The following is a 24,881-nucleotide window of genomic DNA, read 5'->3' as shown; positions in this document are numbered from 1 at the left end:
AATTCGAAACGAACGCGCTGTAATTTGCCTTGCAGGTTTGGTAGTTGTGAAACGCGGCGTTGTTTAAACGTTTGCTGCCTGCTTAAATAAACGTTTCCACTTTGATTAATCAATTTTATTATTAATACGTATGGCATAAGAAACAACGAAAATGCGCACGAAAACACGTACTGAGCGTGTGTCAGAGCGAGATGACAATACTGTGCTATGCTGCGCGCGCACTTGTATTATGAAAGCAACATATAGTGTGGCCGTTTTAGCGTGCATGCCAACTAGCACAAATCCTACCTATTATCGGCTATTTTATTTTGTTCGCGCTGCTGCTTCTTCTACCTTGTCTTTCTTTAGCCTATTACTACTGCGCCTGCCATTCCGCAGTGTACTTTATAGTGCTGTACGTACATTCGTTTTGTCTTTCTGTCTGTTCGTCTATACATACATATATGCATGCATGTACACACACGGCGCCACCGAAATATGTACCTACGTACATATATAAAAATCTATACGCGGATGTTGCCGCTCATATACACAAAATTTGTTATATTCTAATATTGAAAAACTACACGCTCATAAAGGGTAAACATGCCCGCCAACTGGAAAACAAACGAATGCACTTAATTTGTACATATAAGGTAACTGTTTTATAGCAGACAACATATGTACATAGAATTATCCATATGTATGCGCCAATACAATTAATCACATTGTTAAAATAAGTACAACTATAATATGACAAAAAAAAAATAACTACATTCGTACAATTCTTCTTTACATTTTGTACCTCGTTTCGTAGTCACACACAAACACACGCTTAAAAATATACAATGTATGTATGTATTTAGACCGCTGCTACAACACTTTAATGGCATCTCGCTTACACTAACGCTTCGTACGCATTTTACCTTTCACGTCCTATGTGTTTTCCATTTTTACCAACACGCTAATAAGATAAATTTTAAAACTACATTTTAAGCTATAACTAACACGTTTCACCATTACATTTTAGGATATTGCGTAAGCTGCACTTGAGAACAGTGCACAAAACAATTTTTTTACAATTTATTTGTTGTTTTAACACCTTTAAACGCGTTTCACACTGCGCGTTACTCCGACTCTTCTTCTTCATCTAGTGTAAGCGCAAGAATGTTAATTTATGATAATGTTAACCCACCGAATTACTCAATTGAGACTGCTATACTGTTAACAGCGCAACGAGTCCATATACGTAATAAATTAAGCATAGTGTTGTAAAGGCTAAAAATATAACCATGAAAGCAACGATTTCTTACTGTAATCGAAATATTTGGCGCTGCCACACTGTCATTTAGACAATTTCGACCATCAGCTGATAATCTTTTAGCCTAATAGAAAATAAATAAATAATGATGCCATGGAGGTAAACCCATTGGCCGTCATACTTGTCTATTTCGACAGCAAGGGTGATCGCCTGCTGTATCGCTATCCCTACCAGACGCTCGGCCAAACGCTCAAACTAGAGGAACCGCGCGAGGAGCTGGTCAACAAGAAGCGCAATCCCTTTGCCGTCGCCCACACAGATGATCTGCTGCAAACGGCCACACACCAAACGCAGACCCAGAGCCAGGGCCCCGGCCAGCTGCAGGGCTTTGCGGACGATGTGCTCTCCGCGTTGTTTGCCGTCAAGCCGCAGTTGTGCAATCAAAAATTTGAGCTAAAACTGAACGATGTCCGCTTCGTTAGCCACCCCACGCTGATCAGTGTGGTCCCCACGCCCGTGGCCAGTGCTCCGGTAAGTGGGGGCAGCAACTTATCTTCGGCTGCCGGCGTTGCCGCCACTACGGCTGTGGCTGTGGCGAAGAAACAACAAATGCTGATCAACATTGTGTTTGCACTGCACGCCCAGGCCAGCTACTCGATTGTCAAGTGCTACCATGAGCTGAGCAAGCGGCTGGGACTGGCGCTCAAATTCGAGGAGCAGCGCAGCGGCTACCTAACCGAGCAGACGGCTCTAATGGCCCGAACACACGACGAACAGCAACAGCAGCCGCTGGAGCGCACGCTGGAGCTAATCGCGGAGCGCTGCAGCTTGGCGCAGGCACTAAAATCCATTTGCAATGATCTGTGCACCACGGGACTGCTGAGCACCACGCTGAATCAGAATCTAACGTTGACCTTTTGCCTGCCGGCCAAGGCGCATCAGCTGCACAAGAAGGGCAGCATGGTGGATCCGGAGACCATAGATCGTTGTCTGCGCGCGCTGAAGCCCTATCATGGCATGCTGCTGCTGGTGGACTTTGCAGAGCTGCTGGACTGTGTGCCGCCGACTGGGGCACGCATGCTCTGGCAGCTGGTGGACGCTTATAATCCGCTGATCAGCCTGCAGAGCATGGCATCCAATGCGGATCTGAGCATTGAGCATGTGTACAAGCTGGTCTCGCATCTGGTCTATTGGGCCAAGGCGACCATCATTTATCCGCTCTGTGAGACAAATGTGTATGTGATAGCACCGGATGCGCCGCTGCACACCAGATCGCATCTGGTTGAGAAGTTCTCGACACGCTTCGCGGGCATGTCTCTGTTTGAGGTCATTTCGGACTTCTCGCTGCCGACATCGATTGGACATCTGACGACGCCGTTGCAGCAGCCGGCCCGCCAGGGCATACTCGCCCAGATGGTGCTCTGGATGCTGCAGCATCATTTGCTAATGCAGCTGCACACCTATGTCCAGTTTATGCCCAGCGATGCCGACGATGAATTCGGCGACTCGGCGTCCTGTGCCCAGGCTGGCAGCAATGTCACCGAGGAGGAACAGGACAGCAATCACACCGAGGACGAGCCGAATCGCGAGCGGGATGATGATCCGTTGCATGGCGGCTCCATGCTGAGCATGTCCAGTCAACCGCTGCCCATGCCCGTGAACGCACATCGACGCAGCGTGCCGGATGATCACTATTCCCTGGCGTCGGACAACATTGCTGTGCAGCCATCGTCGAGCCACAAGTCCAACTTCAGCATGACGGCCTCGCTGAGCACGGACAATTGCGATAGCCTCGACTCCATGGAGGACGAGCAGAAGCTCAAGGAGCTGCTGCAGGTCTTCAACGATGCGGATCGCGCCGCCATTCGCCGTATACCCGCCTCCCTCAACGTCGATGACCTATCGCTGCTGGTCAAGCTCTATCAGATGGGCTACTTTAAGAGCGAGCATCATCTGGAGGAGATTATGTACTTTGAGAATTTGCGTCGTTCCCAGCTGCTGCAGCTGCTCGACAAATTTCGCGACGTCCTGATCATATACGAAACAGAAGATCCGGCCATTGCATCCATGTACAACAATAAATAGATTTATAATAAAAAGCATTCCAAATGCAACTTGAGTGTAATTCGCACACTTTCGCGCATAATCCACCCATACAGGTGGAAAGTGGGTGATAAATTCGAAAAGCTTACGTTTTAAAGAACCTTTGAGAACTCATCAACCGATCAAAGATCAGGAAATGAATGTCTATTCAGTTGCCTCCAAAGAAACCTATCTATATGTATTTCTGAATAAATTCACACAAATGGATGGAAACTATTGTGAATTGATTAATATTAAAAATAAACCTATTTAAATGAAAAAATCCAAATAGACAAATAGTTTTAACAATTCCACTCACATGGGTGGTAAACTCTCAAATTAATTTTTGAAGAGAAGAAAAATCGACTCCAAGTCCGCACGTTAAATTTAAAATTTTCACTTCACTTCACTAATCCATGGAAACGGGTGGAAATTATGTCTAATCTGAGCAATTAAAATGCGTTTTAGCCCGGAGAGATCCCATTAAAACCAGCTGGTATTCACATATATAACATAAGCTTTATTTGTTGAGTATACCTAGCTAATATTTAGGGGATTTGGACAATGGACTATATCCAAATAGAAATGTGCTTAAAATTCTAATAGCCAGCCGATTAAAATTTCTGTGAAACGTTTCGTATACTCTATTGAATTATAAATACTTATTTACATCTAGATAATGAGTTTATAAAAATATATATATATATATTTATAAAAATGTACTTTTTGCTTATAATTAGTTGCAACTATCTACTATATATAGATGTGATAGATCGCTTGAATGACTCGATCTGCAGTTTATCGGCAAACCATTTGTTGATGCGTGTAAAAATAGCTGTAGCAAAGGGCTTTATCAATCGTTTTGATAACACGATCCAGCTAGCTCTATATGGGATTGTGATATATATATATATAACCGATTAGTTACCCAATTTTCATCAGTTTCAATGTGGACTAGATTCGCATTCACAGCTCACAGGCTCGATGAAAATGGGATGGGATTCTTAACATACATACGTACATAGATACATAACAAAGTTTATAAAATTTCCTGAATGTGCCTCAAGCTTTAAGCAACAAGAAGTAGAGAACAGCTTGTCGCTAGGATTTGTTGTTACTGCTGCTGCTGTTGGAAATGTTATTGTTGTACAAATATGGTATCAAATTGGGCTCAATTTCCAGCTGTTGCCGCAATATGGAGCTCATCACAAACTCCGTAGAGACAATATGGCACTTGGGATTGCCATGTCGCGTCAGATCCGCGCACAAATGCATATCCGTTGGGCAGGTAACAATGATATATGAGTCGGGCGCCTGGACATGCGCCTCTGCAACGGCGGCACCGCTGCGTCGTTTCGCCTCCACCTTGCCGCCCGAAGATTCGATCATGCGTATGATTTCATCGCGTGCCGGAAATACGTCGGGTGTTACATAGAAGTATCTGCCCGCAAATAGTGTGGAACGTGTCGGCGCACACAGCACAGCATCCAAATCGAACTGCAGATTCTCATCGACGGGTATGTGCCGGATGCGATACTCATCCGGCGGCACAAATTTGCCGGCCTTGGCGCTGTCCACCAGCCAGGTGGACTTGAGCACATAGTCCACATGGCAGCAGGCCTGAATCAGTTTGCAGGTGCGGCTCTCACGCGTCATGACCAAATGTGTTGCATCCATGGGACTGTCCACCACAATGCCGCCCAGAAGTCTGCAGAGAATTGAAATTAAAATGTGTCAATTATATTTATGCCATTTAAATCAATTGTCATCGACTCACTCGACAGCCTTTTTGAGCGCCTCCGCATCGGCGACCTGCGAGAAAATGACCTTGGGCGGTTTTGTAGTCTGCGGATATTCGATGCAAACGATTTGCTCGGGCAGCTGCTCCTGATAGACGCACAGTTTCTGCCGCTTAATCTTCTGCTCATTCGCATACGGATCAGAAAGATGACGCTTGACACGCTCGTGTGCTTCCTGGGTGAGATTAATGGGCGCTTTCCAGGCGGCTAAAGGTAAAAGTAGAAGGTCAAACAATCAATCGGCTGGCATGGATAATGAATAGATGCATTACTTACCCAGCAAATGCTGCACCAGATTGCATTCGATGCGGAATGGCGCTACCAGATTGTACTGCTGATATTTGGGATTCTCGTACTGGGTGAGCCCGCTCAGATTTCCTATGCACACATCGCTGAGCCACAGGGCATTGACCATAGGTATGTTCCACTCTTTGGCCGCATTGAATTTATTGCCCTCCAGTTGTTTGCAGACGACCAGCGTGTTCACCTTGGACAGGTACGATGTGTAAATGGCGCCACATTCCTCGGCCATTTGCTGCAGCCGCACAACTTCCTCGCCCTCAAAGCCCTCCGATGTGATAATGTAGCGCTCCAGCGGCTTGCGATAGCCAAATTGGCTGGGGAAGGGCAAATGCAGTGGCTGCCACGGTGGCATTAGCTGTCGCTTCAAACAGATGTCGCTTAGCCAGTAGGCGGTCACGCAGCGCTTGGCGTCGCGCAGTGCCTGCATCACCATGCCGTGCCGCTGGGTGCGGCAGATGACGTGCGTCACACGGGCGCAATAGACACGCTCGATATCGCCGCCAAACTGGCGTATGGTGTCCAGCCAAATGGGCAGCTCATCGCTGTCCGTCTCGTCGTATTCAACTATGTAAAAGGTGCAGCCGACTAGGAATAGATCAGCCGGCAGCTTTAAGTTCGGATTGTGGCCATAGAACTGGGGACGCGGTGGCATCGGTATGGGCGGCTGGCCGGGACGCACTTGCATGTAGACATGAGGCGGGCCGCCTGCTACTTGCACTGGAACGCCCACTGGCAACTGTTGTTGCTGTATGCTCGCCTGCGGCGCGACCACAATTTGTTGTTGCACCAAATGCTGTTGTGGCAACTGTTGCTGCGGCACGCCGACAACACGTCGCATTTGCTGCGGATGCTGCTGTAGCAATTGCTGCTGCTGCTGTTGTTGCTGCTGCTGTTGCAACAGAACTAGCTCCTGCTGTGTCCGTGGTGGACCAGGCACGCCTACAGCAGCATTATGCTGCTGACCCATCATGCGCAGTGCACCAGCGGCAGATGGTGTCTCCACATGTTGCTGTGGGCCCGGTGCCAATTGCTGTTGCTGCGCTGCAACCAGCTGTTGTTGTTGCTGCTGCTGCTGTTGTTGCAGTAGCAACTGTTGCTGCTGCTGGTGTGTGGCACCGCTAACAACAACCTGTTGCACAATTTGCTGCTGTTGTTGTTGCTGCTGCTGCTGCTGGACATCGCTCATGGAGAGCAGTTGCTGCTGTTGCGGCGGCACCTGTGCTCCATTGTTGCCCAGGCGATTGCTCAGCATGTTGGCCAAAGCGGTTTTCGTTTTCAGATTCATCTGCTGCGGAGTCTGTTGCTGCTGTTGACCATCGGGCGCTGCAGAATAAGGAGAAGCTGCATGGGTAAATTAATTCTGACAAGAAATATGCTGACAGCTGACTTACCTGCTGCGGGCATGACCAGCGTTTGCGTCATAATATTGCCGCCTGCGGCGCCACCAACAACCACGCCAGTTCCAGGTGTGGTGGGCGTGCCTGGTGTGGGCGGCTGCTGCTGCTGTTGCTGGGCCTGCTGCTGAACAATGGTTTGCTGTTCGATTAGCTGGCCATTGGGACCGGTAATGAGCTGCACGGTCTGCTTGCCCAGCTGCGGCGCCGGCGCCTGTTGCATGGGTATTTGCTGCACGCGCAGCTGTTGGCGTTGCAGCAACATTTGCTGACTGGGATCATTAGGATTAAATTGTTGCTGCTGCTGCTGTTGCTGCTGAGGTAGCTGTTGAGGTGCTCCGCCAGGCTGTTGTTGTTGTTGCTGCGTTATGGGACTGAGTCCAGGCGCACCGCCCGCACGCACTACCACCTGACGTGTGCCCTGCTGCTGCAGCCAGAGCATTTGCTCCTGCTGCGTAAGTCCACCTGGCATTTGGCTCTGCACAATAATGTGCGAAGTGCCTGGTCCAGGCACCGGCACTGGGCCCGGTGCACGTGTGGCCACCACGTTACCGGGCGCACCGGGGCGTGGCTGATAGGCCACCTGCTGGCGCAGCATGACACGTGGCTTGTTTTGATTCAGTTTCGTAATGTACTCGGCACGTTTGTGTGCATCTAGCGACATAAAATGCGCATGCGTCTTCTCGTCCAGATGTATTAGTTGCCGCTGCTGCTGTTGCTGCTGCGGCGGTGGCAGCACAAGCTGTTGTTGTTGTTGTTGCTGCTGCTGCGGTTGTTGTTGTTGCTGCTGTGACGGTGGGGGCTGCTGTTGTGCGGGCCAAGGTGTTTGCGGACGCAGTCCGCGCGGCGCGAATTGCTGTGGCGCCTGCTGTTGCTGCTGCGGAGTTGTGGGCGTGCCAGGCAACGGTGATTGCATGCCCATGCTTGTGGTGGGCGTGCCAGGCGTTGTGGGAGGTAACTGATTTGTCACAGGACTCTGCGGGGACCAGTGCGCCTGCTGCTGTTGCAGCTGTGCGTGATGCTGTGGCGATTGCTGCTGCAGCATCAACTGTTGCTGTTGCTGCTGTGGCGATTGCGGCGGTGGCGTGCGTTGTGGCAAATGTTGTTGCTTTATGAGCACCTGTTGCATGATTTGCTGTGGCGGCTGCTGCTGTTGCTGCTGTGCCACTGGTTGTTGCTGTTGTATCAGAATTTGCTGCTGTTGTTGCTGTTGTGGCGGCCCAACGAGTTGTTGTTGCTGCTGCTGTTGTTGTTGTTGCTGCTGTTTTTGCTGCAGCAATTGTTGTTGCTGCTGCAAATATTGCAATCGCTGCGGATCGCTGATGACTTGCTGATTTATCACAATTTGTTGCTGCGGTTGTTGTTGTTGCATTTGCAATCGTTGCTGTTGTTGCTGCTGTGTTATTAGTTGCTGTTGCATTTGTGGCGGTGCCTGTTGCTGCTGCGGCGATTGCTGCTGCGGCAACATCATCTGATTCGGTGGCAACTGTTGCTGCTGCTGCTGTTGCAATAGTTGTCGCTGCTGCACAAGTTGTTGCTGCTGCTGCTGTTGTTGCTGTGACAGATTTGTGGAATTCACAATGTACACATTTTGGTTTTGCTGATTCTGCGCTAATATTTGCTGCTGCTGCTGCGCGCTGAGCTGACTGAATTGCTGCTGACTGATGATGAATTTTTTGGTCTGCATGGCTGGTGGTGGTTGTTGTTGTTGTTGCATTGGCTAAAGGTAAATTGAGGATAAATTAATGAAATATTTTTATTTATATTTAATAAATTAATATACATACATGTTGCTGCGGCTGCTGTGGCAATACCTGTTGCTGTTGTTGTGGTGCTTGTTGTTGCTGCGGCGCAAACTGTTGTCCCAGCAGCTGTTGCTGTTGTTGCGGTGGTTGAATGGTCTGCTGTATGATGCGCACCTGACCGCCTGTGCCCAATGCAATGTTTTGTTGCTGCGTAAACTGCACTTGTTGCTGTTGTTGTTGTTGCTGCTGCTGCTGCTGAGGTGGTAGCTGTTGTTGCTGCTGCTGTGGCAGTTGCTGCTGTTGTGGCTGCTGCTGCTGAGGTATCATTTGCTGTTGCTGCTGCTGTTGCAGCTGCAACATTTGCTGCTGCTTTTGCTGTTGCTGCTGTATGCTCATCATATGACTCTGTATTAGTTGCTGTCCCTGGGCCGTTGAAGTGTTTATCACGTGTCGCTGGGTTATGACCTGTTGCTGCTGCTGTCCAGGTCCAAGTTGCTGTGCCATTTGTGGCGGCTGTTGCTGCTGTTGTGGCTGCAGCTGCTGTAAGGGCTAAGGCAGAAAAACAGATAGGTTAGCATTTTGTGTAACATAACAGACATCAGGCAGACATATGAATATTTCCCAAAGTTTGAAAAACTAACAAGTTGTTATACGACAAATATGCTTCCTTTCTTATTGTGTTAAACACTCTTTAGAAATATAATTGGGTAAATGCATATAACTGAAGAATAATGATGCACTCTCCTGTTGCCCCAAATGCGAGTCTGCTACACAGTTATGTAAGCGTTGCAACAGAGTACAGGGTATTTCGCAGTCGTGCAGCTTAAGATTTGTATACTTTGCATAGCTTTTAGTACATACCCTCTCTGGTTGTTGTGGTGTTGATTGCTGTTGCTGCAAAGGCGACTGTCTTGGCGAGGGCGTATGTTGTTGTGGCATTTGTTGCTGCTGCTGCTGTTGTTGTTGCTGCTGTTGTTGTTGTTGCTGCTGTTGTTGTTGTTGCTGTTGTTGTTGTTGTTGCAGCTGTTGTTGCTTTAATTGCTGCTGGCGCATAATCAGTGAATCCTGATTGCTGCTCAGTGTAGAACGACTGAGCACTTGAGCAACTTGCACGGGATCCGTAGGATCGATGGGCTGCACAAAGGATTGCTGTTGCTGCTGCTGCTGCGGATGCTGAGCTGGTTGCTGCTGCTGTTGTTTGCTAGCCATGGGAGGCGTTTGTGAAATCTGAGGTGATTGCGGCGCTGAAATGTGCTGCGGACTTTGTTGCTGCTGCTGCTGTGCAAGCTGTTGTTGTTGCTGCTGCAGCTGCATGCGTTGTTGCTGATGCACTGGCTGCTGGAATGGTTGCTGTTGTGGTGACATCATGGCCGTAGGCGGCTGTTGTTGCGGGGAGCCCATCATGTGCTGCTGCTGCTGCTGGCGACTCTGTTGCAATTGTTGCTGCTGCTGGCGCAAGTGCTGCTGTGCGCTCTGTGGCGAGGGCGGCGGAGGCGGCGTCATTTGTGGCGCTGGCGATTGCAGTTGTCGCGGTGACTGAGGAGGCAACATGTTGCTGCTGCTCGCAACCAAGTGCTGCTGCTGCTGCAGCGAAGGCGAGGGCGTGCCGGGTGGCATGACTGGCGAACGATTTTGCACCATGCGTGGTGATTGCTGCTGTGGTTGTTGCTGTTGTTGCATCTGCATTTGCTGCTGAAACAGTTGCTGCTGTTGCTGTAACTGGCGCTGCAACGCCTGTTGTTGTGGTGTCAGGCTCTGGCCATTTTGTATGTGCTGATGCAGTTGCATTTGCTGCTGCTGCAACATTTGCTGCTTGTTCATTATGTGCTGATGCAGCATTTGGGGCGAGACTGACACGGACGGTTGCTGTTGTTGTTGTTGCGGCACTTGTTGCTGTTGTCCCACTTGCTGCTGCGGTGATTGCACGGGCTGTGGTGTTGTTGCCGGCTGTGGCGTGCGCGGCGTTTGTCGTCCACTTGGCATGGGTGGTTGTGGCATGGTGGGTGTTGTAGGCAGACGCTGCTGCTGTTGTTGTTGTTGTTGTTGCTGCTGCTGGAGTAATAATTGCTGCTGCTGCTGCTGTTGTTGTTGTTGCTGCTGTTGTTGTTGCTGCTGCTGCTGTTGCTCCTGTTGCTGCAAAAGTTGCAGTTGCTGCTGTTGTTGCTGTTGTGTGTTCTTTATTTGTCGCTGCTGCTGCAAAATGTTTTTGATCTGTTGTTGTTGTTGCTGCTGTTGCTGCAGATTAGCTGGTATGATTTTTTGTTGCTGTATTATAATTTGCTGTTGTTGCTGCTGCTGCTGTGGCGTGGGTGGCGGCGGTGGTGTCGGCGCCTGTGGTGCGCCCTGCTGCTGCAATTGTTGTTGCTGCTGCATGTTGCGTGGCCGCACAAAGACCACTTGCTGTTGCGCTGGCTGTGGCAGCTGTTGCTGCTGCAACTGCTGCTGTTCAGCTGCAGCACGCTCTGCCGATGCCTGCAGTTGGGATTTAATGCTAGCGATACTCTGGGCAGCGCTATCGTCCCCAAAGCCTAGTATGTCAGATAGCTGTGTAGCAGCTGGTTGTTGTTGTTGTTGCTGCTGTGGCAATTGTTGGACTAAATGTTGCTGCTGCTGCTGTTGTTGTTGTTGATGCTGCTGCTGTTGTGCCAATTGCTGTTGCAATTGCTGCTGCTGTTGTTGATGCTGCTGCTGTTGCTGCTGCAGATTTTGTTGTTGCTGCTGTTGTTGTTGTTGTTGTTGTTGTTGTTGCTGCTGCTGTTGCTGCTTTTGGGTGCGCTGCTTCTCGATGGGCTTTAGCAATCTGGGATGATAGGGCTCACAGGGCAGACAGCTCTTGAATTTGAGGCAATCAGTGACCCAGTCGGGCGTGACAATGTTCATGGCATTTTTGGGCAGCGCCAGCGCTTTATTATAAATGTTGCCGGTGGCAGCGCCGCATACCAGATGCGTATTGGTGGCTCCATGCGTGTGGGTGACCACGGCACCATGGAAGGTGAGCATCGCATAGAGACGCCGGCGATCGCTGGCCACCACATTGGTGATGGCGACACGTATGCCGCGCAAGAAACGCGGCTGGCTTGGATCGAAGGCACGCGTGGAGGCCATGCGACCCAGTTTGGCGCTGTGCGAGATCCATTGCTCGCTCACAGGTATCACATTGTAGAGGTCCAGATTCATGGAGAGCTCCTCTTCGGAGTAGTTGCTGGCACATATTAAATGCGTGATTTGGTCCGAAAGGTAAAGCTTCGACTGTGCGCCGCCGTTCTTAAGCAATCTCTCGCTCTGTAAGGGTCATAGGAAAAAACGAATAATCAGTTGAGCTTTCTCCATATGATTTGCACACACTCGCCTATGCCTGCGCTAGAGATGAGCAATATTTAACAGTGCTGTACCAGTGACAACTTGAACTGTTACTTTGTCTACATTTTGCCAATATATATATATAGGCTGTAGTCTAGCAACAATTGGCAGCTCAATTAAATGCCTTAAATAGTTACATAAATTGAAAGCAATTAAAAAACAAACAATGATATCTATTCATACGATTTTTTCTGCTAGTCACAGGTACTATCATATGGCTCATCTCTACGTAAACACATAGACACACACACACACGCGCGCGCAAACACCTAGAAATTAGCCGGCAACATTTTATGGCGCGAATTTTTACATGTTAAACCTGAAACGCCCTGTGCTGCCAGCACTGGCAAATTCGCACACATGTAATTGAGAAATTAATTTAGAGTTAATGCACACTGTTTGTTGCTAAACGAATGCGTTAAATGCATATTTGTTAGTTGCATTTATTTAATTTCATCCTATGGCCTGTGCAGCTGCAACAGCACCAGCACACACACACACACACACATGCACATCACACGCGCGCACACATGCACTTCACACAATGCCAATAATACAGCAGCGGGCACGTACAGCCCTAGGTCGAGCCCGTCAGGGAATCTCAATGTTTACCTCATCATCCAAGCTGCCGAGCACATAATATATCACATCCTCGAATAACTTTTCACTGATTTTCAAATTTTCCATTTCTTTGTTGTTTGACTAGCATGCGCTATTCCTTTTGCTCAAATTTCACTTTTCTTTCGTTTCGCTTTTGTTGTTGCTGCGGCTGCCGCGGACATGGAAATGGAAATGCATCCAGCTTTACTTTCACTGGGCTCCCATCGATCGCGATCGGTAAAAATTTGAAACTATCACAACGTATAACAGAATAACCGCTTGAATTGTTAAAATTCATCGAATTAAAGGCTTAATTTTTCGTATTCTTGTATACTTTACGGGACCCATCCGTCTTTTGTATGCAACAAAAACCAACGCTAGCGATGTGAGCCAAATCGATTGTAGTGATGCTTAACATCGATACCCAAAGAAAACCAATCGATAGTATGACACCAGTTACACCAGCCGTGCTCGATAACATAGGAGTTAACAGAATGGACTGTTAACGATTTTTTCTATAAAAGGAGCGCGTAAAAGTATACGTTTTTCATTTGCCTTTCAGAGCCAGGTGAGAGCGGAACGGGCCGGTAGGACTTCAGAAAGGGTCCAGAACAAAGATCAAAGCGGTAAGTGTAATTTGACCAAGTCTTGCATGAGGTCTCAGAGCTATTTATGTGGAAAACATTCGCCACAAGACGAGTTTTACAACATGCTGATCAAATAATACTCAAAAAATCTCTAATTTAAAATGTTTTAATATATTGATTTGTTGTTGTTTTCTTTTTTTTTTTTTATACAAATACACGTTGGCCTATACATATTAGCTTATTTTTCATAATTTGTTTCTTAACACATTTAAGACATACAGATCTTGATAGTGATTCCTTAACAAAGGTAATTTTTCTGTTTCGCTTAAATTTAACTGTTTTTTTTTTTTGTTTAAGTTCTTTTTTTTTTAATGTTTTTAAATTTGTTGTAAAACATCTACAGAGTGTGGAAACTTTCTTTTAAAAGCATAGAAAATCTCGTGTAAGTAAATTGTTTTGTATTGCAATAGCTTAATTGTGGATAGTTTGGATTATTATTTTTTTTTTCTAACGATGCGGTTGTTGAATGTTGTGAATGATGCCTCTCCCGCTCATAACTGGGCTAGGAGAGAGACAGCAGCAGCCGATGATGATGATGATGATAATGATAATATTGATGATGATGATGATGCAGCAGCTCCAGCAACTTGTTCGAGTTTCTTGTCATGCACGACGGCGTTCTTCATCAGGATAAATCATGAGGCGCTGTTCGATTCGCCGTTGCTCTCGTGGAAATTGGTGCCATTCACAATGAACGAGGTGCCCAGACCGTATAAGTGTCCCGAATATTTGGCATGATCGATATTATCTTCAAAGAACATCTGCAATTGGGCAAAACGGCATATTTCAGTAAGGCAATATGGATTTAAATCAATTACATTTGGCAAAGCAGCAGCCGAGTTTACGGGATTAGTATACGTGTTAGGCGTTAGTTAGTTAGTTAGTTAGTAAAGCGTGTGGTAAGCGACATGGACATGGACAAGCTGTATGGAATGTGAAGTATGTGAACTAGTTCAAAATTGAGTTCAGTTCAGTTCAGTTTCAAGATACGTGAAATAGGTGTTAAATAAATTTCAAGTTACATACCATTTACCAATTTGTGTTGTCTTTTTTCGATTCGATATTATTAATTTTTTGTAATTTTGCTTCGGGTGGGTTTTTTTTTTGGTTTTTTGTTTTTTAATTAGTTAACGGGTTAAACACTTGCTATACTCAACATTCATAATGCAGTGGAATCTGCACGGAAGCATTTTTCCATATCGCTTAAAATTATAGAAACAAAAAATACGCTTAGGTATTAGAAACAAAAAAAAAATTACCAGCTTAAAACTAAAACACTTTGCGTGCAAATCTTACATAGTTAGAAAATATATATATATATTAAGAATTGGACCATATCAAATAGGAGCTTGTCCAACAAAATAGGTTGCGACTAGGAAGGTAAAAAAAAAAATTAGATATACATATACAAGACTTTTCAGACAAACTATAATGAATATTTATATAGAGAGATGTTCAATAATAATCAATCATTTTATCAAAAATAAAAAAAATATATATATATTGTTAAGTCTGAGCAAGCAAATATTAAAGCAAATGAGTGGAAGCAGCTTGTGATTAAAAAATTATATAACAATTCATTATTAGGCAGGTAAATGTGAGCAATACAGAAAAGTGTGTGTGTGTGATAGGATGCGTAATAAAGCCCAGAAACCAGAAATGACAAATCAACAATAATGAAAAAGAAAATTGAATTTCAATTCATTTAATTTTCCATTCAAATTCCAGCAAATTTTTTGGTTATTTCTTTGGGTTTTTGCTTTTTGTTTCAAAATTAACAAATTAAAGACATGTTTCACATGATTTCAACAACGGTTACTAATTAGAAAACGTTTTTCAGTACGGTTTTTTTTTAGTTTAGTTTAGTTTTTAGTTTTCCATCATCCAATTTTGGATTTTACAAAATGTGTTGTGGGGTTAGGATTAGCCGATGAAAATGCGTTGCATGCAGCATAACAAATAAAATGCATTTCGTATGTGTCCAGCGGCGTCTAAAAGCTAATTAGGAGTATTATAAGTACATAAAAAAAAAGTAAGGAAACTATGTACATAATGAGAATGAAATGAGAAAACATTTAACCTTAAAAACTGATAAATGTATAAGTAATGTAATAATGGGGCAAAAGCGGGTTAGTTGCAATCGTACAGCAGCAGCAGCAGCAGCAGCAGTAGCAACAACAACAACACACAGGATTGCAACAGCAGCAACAGGAGGCGCATCAATGATGCTCGTTGTTGATGCTGCTGTTGCCAGGACCCAGCATGCTCTGTGCTGCAGTCGTGGGCGGTGGCGTTACGGTGCGCGTGTAGACCGTTATGGAAAAGCGCAGCGACTGTGCGCGAGAGGACAATAGTTGACTCATGGTCAGATCGTTGCTGTCGCCGTTTGTTGTTTTTGTTGTTGCTGCTGTGCTGGGATTGCTGCAGCTGCTGTTGTCGCTGTCGTCGTAGCTGCCACTGGTGATGGTAACATTGTTGCTACGCAAGCTGACCGTGACAACCGACTTAAGGTGCATGGCGTGCTCAAGCACATGGGGAAAGAATGCGCAAGGCTCTTCAATGTCAAAGTGTATACCAAATGTGTGTTGTACCTCACGCATTTTGAAGAAGGCCATGCCCGTTAGCAGCGCATCCGAGCCGGCCTGATGCTGTGGCCCGACGCGTCGCAGCTCCAGCTGATCGGCGACTTCCTGCAGGCCGCCCTTTAGATTCTTGCACGACTTCATCAGATATTTGATATCAAAGATGTTGGGAAAATAGATGTGCAACAGCTCAAAAAAGTCACTCTCATCCGCGGGCAGATTCTGATCGGTGAGCAGCTTTAGCAGATAGCCAAAATCGTAGCCGGAATGAAAGCACAGCCATTTGATATTATCCATTAGCACAATGCCGGAGCTCATTAGAAGCTCGGCAAAATCAATGGGATCAATGCCGTCCTCTTCATGCTTCTTGAACTGTATGCCCGAGTTTTGCAGTAAATCAATCGAATCCTGCGCATACATATCCTCGCTGCAATGCCACAAAATCAGAAAATTACCAAATTGTACCAATTATATCCTGTTGCCTAGGCTATACACACAGACAGAGACAGAGGCAGCTCACCTGAGATTGAACTTGAAATTGAATTGCCATGTGGAGTAGCCCGGGGGCGTTTTGCCATCGTCATCCATGAATGTCAGTCCCAGCTGTATGATCCTCAGCAAATCCACATTGCAGCGCAGTAATTGATAATGATAATCGGCCGTTGAACGAAATTCGCCAACGGGTCGCGCCACAACGCCTGGAAATTCCGTATCCATTGCAACAAAATGATATTTTTGCACAATCTTTCGTATGGTGCGAAATTCCTCCTCAAGATTATGTTTCCATACGTCTCGTATGCCGCACTCCTCATTGCTGGGTATATGCACTTGCCCATGCGCGCCGCCACTGATGGCCGAGGGCATTGTCTGTAAATTGGGTCGCAAATTTTTGATTAGCTTTGAATAACACCTACTGAAAAATATATATATTTGTGAGAATATGTGAATGTTGTTTGTGTTGCGGTTGTTGGAGCCCATTTGAATGATTCGAATATGATTAGCAACTATTCATAGCCATTCGTATTCATTCGAATTTTATTTTTTCGTTCTAGAATATTATATTTTCGAATTTCTAGACAAAGATATCTCCGGCCCCATAACATAATATATACAAATAAACTCTTAAAGCCGACTCGATCTAGCCGTTTCGACGTTCTGTTTCTTCGTCCAACTATTCTCGCACAGCTCGATCCAAATTTGGCTGAGATTTTGCGTCATTTCTGCACATCTGACGGAGCACTAATCGGATACGGTTTAGCTGTCATGTCTTGTATGAAAAACTAGTTTGTTTCTCAAGATATTTTTGTATCTCGACCAAGATATGTATCTTGCTTTTTACACATGAGCAAAGAATGGGTCGAAGAATTGATTTTTACTTAAAAGAGATTCATTTCTTAAGATATCTTCATCAAAATCAATCTTACAATTGGTTTTTTCTTAAGATATCTCAACCTAAATCAATCTTAGTATTTGTTTTTACTTAAAACAGATTCATTTCTTAAGATGTCTTAACCAAAAACAATCTTAGAATTGGTTTTTCCTTAAGATATTTTAATCAAAATCAATCGAAGAATTGTTTTTTGCTTAAAACAGATTAATTTCTTAAGATATCTCAACCAAAATCAATCTTAGAATTGGTTTTTCTTAAGATATCTTAATCAAAATCAATCTTAGAATTGGTTTTTACTTAAAATAGATTCATTTCTTAAGATATCTCAACCAAAATCAATCTTAGAATTGGTTTTTCTTAAGATATCTCAACCAAAATCTCAATTCCAAAGATATTATTGATCAACATCGGACCACTATATCATGGAATCAATTGTGCCTTGGACCGTGCCGATAATCTGTTCAAAATATTGGATTTTCAGGGCTCCATTTGAGTGTGTATCGAGTCTTGATGTCTGCTATATAGTGTATTATATAAAATGGGATGTTAGCAACATAAAGAAATACGAAGTAGCCAGGCCAATTGGTTAAGACAGAAAATTTGGTTTTTGTTTAAATTTTTTTGTGTTGTGCAATTATTTGTTGATATATTTTTTTAGCCAATTCTGAGGTGAAGATGTGCTCAAAATTTTGCCAGCTGCCAAAGAAAACAAATACACGTAAAAACAAATAGGGCAATATATAAATATATATATATGGAAATTGTATATATAGCAATATATAATTGTTGGATTGGTGGTTGACTTTGTGATTGGGAGGAGTTACGGGCGCTACTTACATCGTCGACGGTCGCCGCCTGTTGCTGCCGCTGCAGAGCTGCTTCAGCCACCTTCTCACCAAAGTTAACCTTAAGCTATGTATGAGTTTTTGTGTGTGTGTGTGTGTGTGTGTGTTTTTGTTTTTATAATTTGTTTTTAATGTGCATTGCCTGCAAGAGAACGTTGAGTAACGTTGACTTCAAGGCTAGCGAAATTTTGTATTTTCAATCAATTTAATATCGACCGTTAGTTGAAGTCAACGGAAACTGGTTAAAAAGAATCGTATTATATAAAAATCCTAGCAAAATAGGGATACATCAAACAGATTGACTTGTCTTATCATGCTATCTCGCTTTAATGTGACAGTTCTCTTGGCGAGAGAAAGGAATAACTCACAAGTGTCATTACACTATCAGAGATGACACTCACACATACATATATGCATACATATGTATGCATGTTAAGCCTTTTGAGCAGTGGGGGTGTGGTTAAAGGTCATGCGAAGTGCAAATTAATAGCGATACCTGAAATTGCACTAACACTAGCTAAATTTGTCTTTTAATGTTAAGTAAATACATAACATAAGACGATTGGCAGCACACTTTTTAACTGGGTCACGGCTAATTCCAGCGACCACATTTTGCCGCGCTTCGGAACGACAACAAAAGTTCTGTTAAAACTGCAACCGCTCTGTTTCTATATGGATGCAACTGTATGCGTGAGACAGCCATTCGCTACACATATAGAGTGTGTGTATGTGTGCAACACACGCATATGGAAAATGTGTGCAGTTTAATAAAAAAAAAAAAAAAACAAATCGAAGGCCGCCACCGCTGAAACAAGGAAGCCCTTATGCCTGCCAAATGGCCTAAAAAATATACATATGAATTGGCATTGCCTTGCCTCTGGAAACTTACCCATTTCATAGTATGCTTGTTGTTTTACAAAATGCTTTTTTGGCTGCTGTTGCCGAATGAGTTTCACTTTTCCGATTTCTGGTTTTATTTTTATGGCTGCAATTAACGTTTGTGGTGCGTTTTCAAGAATGACAACAGAAATGAAGTCCGGTGTTTGAGCGATGACTGTGGCGTTAAATAAATTAGTTGGCGTGAATTGTTGTTTATGTTAAATTGCCATAATGAAAGAAATGAATCTTTGTTAGTGTTAAAAAGTGCGCAATGTTTCTAGTGTTGCACAACGAGAAACCGAGAGACAAAACCTGGGGCTGCACAATAACTTGTGGCTCTATTTTTGGAATTTTGTATAGCTATGTATAACTGTGAATGTGTATTTAAAATAAACAAGCAAAAATATTTTCATAATCAATGACTTACTGGGTTTAATTTTACAATATGCTTATTACTTTGTTTTAAAAGCTGTACATTTAAATTCATATCAGATAGATGGCGCTGCTGCTAATGGTGTTGAGCTGGCAATGCCTAACTAACAGCTGTTGTAGTTTTAACGCGCGGTATGCAGCTCAAAATGACAAATTCTCTAAAACTTACACATTTTGCTTAATTTGTTTGAGAAAAAGCCTTAGCATATTAAAAATGTGCATTGCTGCTAAATTTACGGTCACTTGATTTTCGCAAAATATTTGTTATAGCTATACTCGAAAGACAAATTGCTTATGTTATTTACATTCGGCGAAATGAACAGCGTACTGTTTTGAATACAAACATTTAGTACGGCTGTCAACATCGATGGACGCTGTTGCCGGCGGCTGTTGTGCCAGTTTTAATTTATTTTTAGAGCAATAAGTGATATTTTACTACAACAAAGTTGAAGAGCTGTGGAGCTAAAGAGTGACTTGTTAATATTAATATATATAATTTAGCTGCGCTGCTGCGTCCTCTGCCAGCGTCATAAGTGAGTTATTTCTGAGCCTCTTTCACTTGGCCTATTTAACATGTACTCATTATGTTATGTTATTCGTAATGTTATTTTTGATGCTCCGTTGCGGCGCATTGATTGATTTTTGGTTTTTGTTAACGAAAACTAGTTTTCTCTTATCTTGCCAATTTCCAGTCAATCAATTGGCCATTGACATGCGAGTGAGAGCTTTGGCCGTTCAAAAAGGCGGGCTCCAGACAAACAAACCCATTTACATGCAGATGTTCAATTAACTTTCTGTTGAGACGTTGTCTGTCAACAATTAGAACCGATCTACCCGTCGGGGCATATGCTAAAGTTAGCCTATCCCCTTTGTCCCGTTGAGTAATAAATATATTTATTATATATTATATTATACGGAAATATATATATATATTCTTTTTATTTATAACTCAAAGCTAATCGAACCTGCTTCAGTTTTAAAAGGGTAATAAAAGCTCGGACTGACTTTTCAACTCTGTCTGTTTGAACTTTTTCGTAACTTAATATGGGCTTATAGGGCATCGTTCATCTAAAATTCAGATGTTTTTACATTCATTTTTTGTTCAGATACATATAAATAAAATCTCAAATGAGTTATTTTGTGTACAGAGAACTTCATCATCTTAAAGATTGTTTGAAAATGGAGTTTTTTTTATGAACAACTCTTTTGTTTTTAAGATCTCTTATTTCCAAATTCTCGAATTACGCGCTATAGAATGCTCTGCCTATATAAGCAAAATCTAGTTTATATATTTTTCGGTAGTCCAAAGAAAACACTTCTCTCTTGTTATTATTGTAAAAGTTCGCTTGATAAGGCCACTTTAATTCAAAAGGCACACAAGTCTGAATAATTATATTGAGCATATAAGTTTCTTATCGTGCGGTTTTGATTATGAATTGGCATAGTTTCCTCCTGATATAACATAAGCTATTCATTCAAGTTCAACAAGCAAGAGGTTCTAGTCGGGAGCTCCCGACTAGGGGATACCCTAAACCCTCTTCTTCCAACATCAAATGCATATATATATATTCTATTTTAGAAGCTATATGTCAAGTTTGGTGACTCTAGCTCTTATTATTTACCAAAATTGCCCAAAAAACAGGATATCGATATCGATTTTTATCGATTGCTTGGAAACGGAGCAATTTATCGATTATCGGAAACAAACTCGATCTGCGCGGGAACTAGGAGCATCTACATCTAAAATTTCTCCAGCTCTTATAGGTTCTGAGATCCTTGCGTTCATACATACGGACGGATGGACGGACGGACGGACGGACGGACGGACGGACAGACGGACATGGCTAGATCGACTCGGCTATTGATGCTGATCAAGAATATATATACTTAATGGGGTAGGAGAAGCTTCCTTCTGCCTGTTACATACATTTGGATTTTGCACAAATACAATATACCCTTATACCCATTTTAAATGGGTTCAGGGTATAAAAATTGCCCACATTTGAATTCTTTGTTATTATCGGGCAGCTATTTGCGTAATTTTAGTTGTAGTTTACAGAATTCAATCTCAATTGTTAATATTAGCTTGCGACAGTTGGCTCAACAAATTTTGTTTACGTAGTTGAATGATAATGGGAATTGATCGGAGCATGATCACGTTTTGTGTCGCACTCTTATTAAACTAATTGAATCGACGTCGTGTGACTAAAAAGCATCTTCGGCACGCGACCGATGAGATCGCATTGAATTCTGTCAGTCTTTGTGCGGCTCTCGACGAGTTCTGATCGGGAGTCGAATCGTTTTTATAATATTTGAAAAGAAATTGACATTTAAAATTCATCTAAGCTGGTGAAACGTGTTTTTGTGTCGCAAGGTTAGAGACATTTGTGCAAATATTTCTATGTTTTGTGAGTTTAGGTATACAAAATTGGGGTTAGGGGAAAAAAACACATTGTAAATATTACTGTAACTCAATCCGTACCCTTGTTGCTTGGAAATAATTCAAAGTGTTGTTTTTTTTTTGTTTTGTTTATTGTAATTTGACTTATTATATATACTTTTTGTACTTAAGCTAGACAGTTCTTATCGCCGATTTGCGAGAGTCAGCAAGAATGCCGGTTTAATTAATTACTAAAATATAGATATTAAGATATCAATCATTAAAAAACATGACAGTCTGTGGTAATGCTTACAAAGCATTATTTTGAATTTTGAAAATCGCATAGAAAGGCGGTGTTTTAGAAGCGGCGAAGAGGGAAGAGAGAGAGAGAGAGAGAGAGTGAGAGAGAGAGAGAGAGAGAGAGAGAGAGAGAGAGAGAGAGAGAGAGAGAGGGAGAGAGAGAGAGAGAGAGAGAGAGAGAGAGGGAGTAGACTAACAAAGATCGATTGGGCAAGGTGGGAGAGAGGCTGAAAAGGAAAGATGAAGCGGGACAGAAGTAATTGCCTATATTATATTTATTATTGTAACATCTTAAAGATGCTTCATGCCATGAGAATCGCATAGAAAGACGATCCGCATTTTAGAAAATTTCATCATTTATTTACACTAAGAACTTCACAATTAACAATTTTGAAAACATTTACTACAGTTACCTGAATATGCCGCCGAAGAGCTTAACTGTTCTGCTGCCGGGGCTCAAGTGGCTGCAGGGCTACACGGCGCAGGATGCGGTGGCGGATCTGATAGCGGGCATTACCGTTGGCCTAACGGTGCTGCCGCAGGGCTTGGCCTATGCAACGCTGGCGGGCCTGGAGCCGCAGTATGGCCTGTACTCATCGTTTGTGGGCGGCATTGTGTATGCGCTGCTGGGCAGCTGTCGCCAGGTGACAATTGGTCCGACAGCGCTGCTGGCGCTAATGACCAGCAGGCATACGAGTTTCGGGCTGGACTCGGGCCCAGCATATGGCATACTGCTGTGTCTCATCTCCGGCGTTGTGGAGCTGGCAATGGCTGTTCTTAAGCTGGGCGCATTAGTGGATCTCATTTCGTTGCCCGTCACCGTGGGCTTCACCTCGGCCACAGCTGTCATCATTGGCACCTCACAGCTGAAAGGTCTGTTGGGTTTGCGCGGCGGCTCTGGCTCGGATTTTATAAATACCATGCGGAGCGTATTTGGCAATCTGCATCAGGTGCGTCGTGGAGATCTGACACTGGGACTAGTCTCAATCCTTGTGCTTCTGCTCCTGCGCGTGAGTCAACTAAATAACTATGTGAAAATCTTTGTTAACATTCAATCTTATGCCACGCAGAGACTGAAGAGCGTCAACCTGGCGAACCGTGTGCACAATTTGCGGGCTCAGCAGCTTCTAAGCGGCAGCATTTGGGTCGCCTCCACCGGACGCAATGCTCTCGTGGTGCTCATCTCCAGTGGCCTGGCTTATAGCCAGTGCAAGCATTTAGACGTCTGCCCCTTCATACTCACGGGCAAGGTGAAGAGCGGCTTGCCGACCTTGGCGCTGCCCAAATTCGAGACCAGGATACTGGGCACAAACGGCACCGAGGAGCAACAGGACTTTCAGCAAATGGTGTGTAACGAGCAGATGATTATAGTTAAATCATATAGTTAAATCATTTCAACTTTAATTGGCAGCTCTCGGAACTGGGACCGTCCATGCTGATATTGCCCGTTATTGCGGTGCTTGGCAATGTGGCCATTTCCAAGGCATTCGGCGGCGCCGGCCTAAGTCCGACACGAGAGCTGGTTGCGCTCTCCTTGAGCAACATTTGCGGCTCCTTCTGCAGCTCCATGCCTGTAACGGGCTCCTTTTCGCGCAGCGCCGTCAATCATGCGAGTGGTGTTCGCACGCCCATCGGCGGCTGCTACACCAGCCTGTTGGTGCTGCTGGCTCTGGGTCTGCTGGCGCCATACTTTCAGTATATTCCGAAGGCAGCGTTGAGTGCTGTCATCATTTCGGCTGTGATATTTATGATTGAGTTTGAGGTCATCCGGCCGCTGTGGCGCTGCAGTCGGCGTGAATTGTTGCCCGGCGCCATTACCTTTGTGATGAGCCTGGCTGTTGGCGTTGAGATTGGCCTGCTGTTGGGCGTCGGCACGGATGTGGCCTTTCTCGTTTACCGTGCGGCGCGACCCGTGCTTAGCGTGTCCAAGCTGCAGACAATCAATGGCATTAGCTACATTCTGATACGGCCCAAGCATAGTTCGCTGTATTTTCCGGCCATTGAGTGGGTTCGTTCTGGCATCTCCAAGGCGATCTTCACGCACGGCACTGCACCCGTTGTCCTCGACTGCGCCCATGTGCATGGTAAGCAGTATTTCCATATTCCTCGAATGCGCTTGATTTTAATGTATCCTTATAGATGTCGATTTTACCGCCGCACGCGGCATGGGCAGTCTGCAAAAGGAGCTGGCCAAGGCGAATGTCCCGCTGTTCCTAATGAGCGCTCACAAGGATATTAGCGTCATACTGAAGGAGTCCACAAACATTGATTTTCCCACAATAGATTGCGCAAACGATTTGGAGTGCATACTGGAGCAAAGTGAGCCAGGCCCAAGCAATAATATCTGTGTATTTTAGATGTCAACTTTTTCACTCTTTCAGCGCCTGACTATGAGCTGCATTTGCAAATGACAGTACCGCTCGTGGAGTCGAAAATACTGCAGAACACCGAAGAAAAACCAACTGAACTAAGTAAACTGACTTCAAAAATTACGTGAATATATCGCTGCATTTCATATAGAACTATCGAAACGGAATTGTATACGAGAATATCGCTTCAATGCACAAAGAACTAATACTTTTAATAATGTAAAATCAAACTGCTTTTGTACCTATTCCTAAGAATTGTGTTTTTTTCTGTTAATCATCATAACCCACTTGTTCAATGTCATTCCTAATTATTCCTTAAAACAATTTCAAAGTCGAATAACCTATTGTTAATTGTGTATATAAGATATTTTGTAATGCAAATATGCAGAGTTAGTTTAAGCAACGTTTATTTATACATGTTCTAATGCTTTAAGTAACTACTCATGATACTCATGGGTTCACAAAAGATATCCATCTTATTTCATATATATATATTGTTATTGTTATTGAATAGATTCTTTATACCTGTATATT

General features: G+C 44.1%; 4 protein-coding genes across 8 annotated transcripts; 2 read left to right on the top strand and 2 right to left on the bottom strand.

The window, feature by feature from the left end:
- The first annotated feature begins 1,326 nt into the window (after window positions 1-1,326).
- LOC115769178 (GATOR complex protein NPRL3) lies at window positions 1,327-3,563 on the top strand. The gene has a single exon (XM_030713886.1). The coding sequence runs from the start codon at window positions 1,394-1,396 to the stop codon at window positions 3,323-3,325; it is 1,932 nt and encodes a 643-aa protein (XP_030569746.1). The 5' UTR covers window positions 1,327-1,393; the 3' UTR covers window positions 3,326-3,563.
- A 120-nt stretch (window positions 3,564-3,683) lies between these two features.
- Window positions 3,684-12,747, bottom strand: LOC115769363 (PAX-interacting protein 1). The gene is made up of 8 exons (XM_030714149.1): window positions 12,536-12,747; window positions 9,425-11,845; window positions 8,606-9,112; window positions 8,324-8,499; window positions 6,816-8,236; window positions 5,398-6,747; window positions 5,100-5,328; window positions 3,684-5,030 (listed from the first exon to the last, which is right to left on the bottom strand). The coding sequence occupies exons 1-8, from the start codon at window positions 12,608-12,610 to the stop codon at window positions 4,424-4,426; spliced, it is 6,786 nt and encodes a 2,261-aa protein (XP_030570009.1). The 5' UTR covers window positions 12,611-12,747; the 3' UTR covers window positions 3,684-4,423.
- Window positions 12,748-13,484: 737 nt separating this feature from the next.
- Window positions 13,485-19,256, bottom strand: LOC115769312 (CCR4-NOT transcription complex subunit 7). Of its 4 annotated transcripts, none has more exons than XM_030714047.1 (5): window positions 18,877-19,253; window positions 17,980-18,054; window positions 16,273-16,619; window positions 15,762-16,179; window positions 13,485-13,931 (listed from the first exon to the last, which is right to left on the bottom strand). In XM_030714047.1, exons 1-5 carry the CDS (start codon window positions 18,883-18,885, stop codon window positions 13,806-13,808), a joined length of 975 nt encoding a protein of 324 aa, XP_030569907.1. In that variant the 5' UTR covers window positions 18,886-19,253; the 3' UTR covers window positions 13,485-13,805. The 4 variants fall into 4 exon arrangements, with proteins under 4 accessions (XP_030569907.1, XP_030569932.1, XP_030569922.1 ...); XM_030714062.1 differs by lacking the exon at window positions 13,485-13,931 and adding an exon at window positions 14,283-14,372 and having other exon boundaries at window positions 18,877-19,256; XM_030714054.1 differs by lacking the exon at window positions 13,485-13,931 and adding an exon at window positions 14,903-15,168 and having other exon boundaries at window positions 18,877-19,255.
- A 403-nt stretch (window positions 19,257-19,659) lies between these two features.
- LOC115769200 (sodium-independent sulfate anion transporter) lies at window positions 19,660-24,855 on the top strand. Of its 2 annotated transcripts, none has more exons than XM_030713907.1 (6): window positions 19,660-19,831; window positions 22,388-22,988; window positions 23,049-23,324; window positions 23,390-24,062; window positions 24,118-24,297; window positions 24,360-24,855. In XM_030713907.1, the coding sequence occupies exons 2-6, from the start codon at window positions 22,398-22,400 to the stop codon at window positions 24,473-24,475; spliced, it is 1,836 nt and encodes a 611-aa protein (XP_030569767.1). In that variant the 5' UTR covers window positions 19,660-19,831; window positions 22,388-22,397; the 3' UTR covers window positions 24,476-24,855. The 2 variants fall into 2 exon arrangements, with proteins under 2 accessions (XP_030569767.1, XP_030569775.1); XM_030713915.1 differs by lacking the exon at window positions 19,660-19,831 and adding an exon at window positions 21,562-21,672.
- The last annotated feature ends 26 nt before the right edge of the window (window positions 24,856-24,881 follow it).

Source organism: Drosophila novamexicana, unplaced genomic scaffold (assembly GCF_003285875.2).
Source record: "Drosophila novamexicana strain 15010-1031.04,08,12 unplaced genomic scaffold, DnovRS2.1 tig00000009-arrow-pilon, whole genome shotgun sequence".
Lineage (NCBI taxonomy): Eukaryota > Metazoa > Arthropoda > Insecta > Diptera > Drosophilidae > Drosophila > Drosophila novamexicana.
Note: the sequence above shows the minus strand (reverse complement) of the source record. Positions and strands in the feature narration are given on the sequence as shown.

Excerpts from the sequence above, each read along its gene's own strand:
- LOC115769178 (XM_030713886.1), top strand. The coding sequence starts at position 1,394 with ATGGAGGTAAACCCATTGGCCGTCATACTTGTCTATTTCGACAGCAAG.
- LOC115769363 (XM_030714149.1), bottom strand. The coding sequence starts at position 12,610 with ATGGAAAATTTGAAAATCAGTGAAAAGTTATTCGAGGATGTGATATAT. Across the intron at positions 8,500-8,605 it reads CACAGCAGCCGCAGCAACAT|ACCAAAAAATTCATCATCAG; the intron begins GTATGTATATTA and ends CCAGCCATGCAG. Across the intron at positions 5,329-5,397 it reads TCTGGTGCAGCATTTGCTGG|CCGCCTGGAAAGCGCCCATT; the intron begins GTAAGTAATGCA and ends TTTTACCTTTAG.
- LOC115769312 (XM_030714047.1), bottom strand. Across the intron at positions 16,180-16,272 it reads AATTTCAAGTTCAATCTCAG|CGAGGATATGTATGCGCAGG; the intron begins GTGAGCTGCCTC and ends GTGGCATTGCAG. Across the intron at positions 13,932-15,761 it reads CCTTCTTCAAAATGCGTGAG|ATGTTCTTTGAAGATAATAT; the intron begins GTACAACACACA and ends GCCCAATTGCAG.
- LOC115769200 (XM_030713907.1), top strand. The coding sequence starts at position 22,398 with ATGCCGCCGAAGAGCTTAACTGTTCTGCTGCCGGGGCTCAAGTGGCTG. Across the intron at positions 23,325-23,389 it reads AACAGGACTTTCAGCAAATG|CTCTCGGAACTGGGACCGTC; the intron begins GTGTGTAACGAG and ends TTTAATTGGCAG. Across the intron at positions 24,298-24,359 it reads GGAGTGCATACTGGAGCAAA|CGCCTGACTATGAGCTGCAT; the intron begins GTGAGCCAGGCC and ends TCACTCTTTCAG.